At 46.2% G+C, this 2,596-nt stretch overlaps 1 protein-coding gene across 1 annotated transcript in view; it reads right to left on the bottom strand.

The window, feature by feature from the left end:
* Positions 1–1,807: 1,807 nt before the first annotated feature.
* The window catches only part of ATPIF1 (ATPase inhibitory factor 1), a 1,033-nt gene continuing 244 nt past the window's right edge, over positions 1,808–2,596 (bottom strand). Inside the window, exons 2-3 of the mRNA XM_019547710.1 lie at positions 2,437–2,549; positions 1,808–2,113 (exon numbers count right to left, since the gene is read on the bottom strand). Coding sequence (XP_019403255.1) covers positions 1,969–2,113; positions 2,437–2,549 — 258 coding nt within the window. The 3' untranslated portion in view covers positions 1,808–1,968. The remainder of the gene's footprint in view (positions 2,114–2,436; positions 2,550–2,596) is intronic.

The raw sequence follows: 2,596 nt of genomic DNA, 5'->3' as shown, positions 1-2,596 counted from the left end.
ATGCTGGAGGTTTTTCTTCCCAAGGTGGAGAACCTTGCATTTTTCGGTGTTAAACACCATCAGGTTCTTGTCTGCCCATTTGCTGAGCTTGTCCAGGTCAGCCTGGATCACCCGCCTATCTTCTGGTGTGGATGCTTTGCCCCAAAGTTTGGTGTCAGTTGACTCAAAACTGTCTTTTTCCTCAATACTCAAATGTTTCAGTTCAACTGGCAAACCAAAAAAGTAATTTTTAGAGCTCTACTCACCCCACCATCCCCCCAAAAAAGACCTCTCCCCCCCACACCTGATGACTCCTGCAAACAAGCATGGTATAATGGAATAGTCTGTAGGGAAGCTTCTTCTTCTATAGCTGATTAAACCTTGGTGATAAATACGCACGTAGCTAATCTAAATTCTTTAGGGCAAGGATGGTCTTTTTCTGTATTTGTATAGCATTTGATACCAAAAGGTTCTTAGCATTTTTATTAATAGGAAAGACAGCACAGCTGTTACAAATACCTTAGTTAATTGTTTTGAATCAATGTTTCCTCTTTGTTGTTTTTGATCTATGTGCCCTTTATTAAAAAAGAATCAAAGGCCTCTTGCATTCCAGAGATGTTCTTTAAAACAGAGAGAACTTAATCATTTTCTTCTCAGTCAGTCCAATGACAGCTATGTTAAAATGCTTTCTGTACCAAAGTCTCAGTGAGCCAACAGCTGTTCAGAGATCTGTTCCAATCACAAAATCCTATGACAAAACAGGCTTTACTGCAAATCTACAGCTATGCTAGGGATACCCTCCCATAATTAGGCTACACACTGTGAGACTACTTTTGTAGTACTAAAGAATAACTGCACTTGGTTCACAGGCTGAAAAACAAAACAGGAGAGAGCAAGGTAGAACCCACTTTCTCTTGCCCTTGTTATTCCCCCACCCCATGACAACAAATCACATACACACACTTTTTTCATCTCTCTATTCCAGAGGTGTGCTTGTTAATTGGGTGGGTTAGGTGGCTTTTATTCTTTAAGAAAGTTTTAATCTTTTCTCCTTCAAAAAAAAAAAAAAAGTTGGTTACACAGATTTCAGTTACTAGTACCACGTTGACTATTTATTTACTCCATTAGATTTGTGCGCCACCTCTCTCAAAGCAGCAGCTCAGGGATTAGTTCAACATGCTGTTTCTGAAACAGCACCAGCATTGTAGGAGGGAACATTTAAAAACAAATGAAGTTAATCAGCAAAAGGATACTGACATTTGGAATATTAATGTCTGAAGTGTAATGAGTATAACCAGAACATAAGTGTTTCCTTTCTAAGTATTAATACTATGAAGTCTATTCTCCTATCATGAGCTAAGCTTGTACTACCCAGCAGTAAACAGCTTTATTTCATACAAAGCTCTCTATGCATTTGCATATGACCAAGGGCACATTTGAAGTAGAGAAACAAATAATTACTCTAAAATGGCTATAGTTTTGCCTTGCAACTCAGCCACCACACTTGTGACCCGACACAAAAAATTCAGGGCCTAGCCACTGGTGGTGGGAGGGGGGGAGAAAGAAGGGGTGAGTAATGGTTGTACAGACAGCCCAGCTCAACTTGTGGCTGCTGAGCCCTGCCACGAGGCCTAAATCAGCATTGCAGCTGCTCCTCCCCCTGCAGGGCCAGGCTGCAGCCTGGGGTAAAAATGCTATAGTAGGAGTATAAACCACTTGTTAGCAGCCGAGACAACGTAAAGCAGTTTAAATGTCAGTGGCTGGGGAAGCCAAGACGAAGGCCAAAGAATATGCATTTTGGAAAGACAAAAATCACTAAGAACGCTTGTTGGATTCTTTGTTTATTTGATTTTTCTGCAGTCCATATTATAATGGTGCAAACCCAGATCATGCTGGCTAAAGCATGTAGTCTTCAACGCAGCAGCAACAACAACAACAAAAACACTTATTGGCTACATACGGAAGAAAACCACAACAGACACTGACGGTTTAGTCATCATCATTTTTAAGTTTCTTGATCTTGTACTTGTGACGCTCGATTTCTTTCTGCAGAACTTCTATCTGTTTCTTGTGGTGATCGATTTCTTCCTCATGGTGTTTCCTCAGAGCTGCCAGCTGTTCCCTCTCCCTTTCCCTGAAGGGCACAGCAGGCAGCACAGGGGTCAGCTAACACTTACCAAAGGCCTGGAGACGACGTGCTTCAGAGACAGGTCCCTTCCAGCTCAGCTGGGGACTTGCCCACCGCTCAGGTGTGCCACACCCCCGTCGCCGCCACCCGGACACATTTTTGGAGAAGAGGGGCCTCGGTTGCAGTTGAGCACACGAGGGGGGCACGGCCCCAAACCCCAGACCGTGGAGGCTGGGGACGAAACAACCCTGCCCAGACCGGAGGCTGAGGAAGGCGACTCCCGCTCGCAGCACAGCCAGCAATCCCGGCCCCCGAGGGGTCCCGCTCACCTGAAGTAGCGCTCCTCCTCGGCCGCCTGCCGCTTCCCGAAGGCGCCGCCCGCCTCACGGATGGAGCCGCCGCCCCCGCCGCCCTTGCCGGCGCCCTTGCCCAGCTCGCCCAGCTGCGGAGAGAGGCGACGGCACCGTGAGCGCAGCCCTCCCCACCCGC

Source organism: Crocodylus porosus, unplaced genomic scaffold (genome assembly GCF_001723895.1).
Source record: "Crocodylus porosus isolate Cpor-Errol unplaced genomic scaffold, CroPor_comp1, whole genome shotgun sequence".
Classification (NCBI taxonomy): Eukaryota; Metazoa; Chordata; order Crocodylia; family Crocodylidae; genus Crocodylus; species Crocodylus porosus.
Note: the sequence above shows the minus strand (reverse complement) of the source record. Positions and strands in the feature narration are given on the sequence as shown.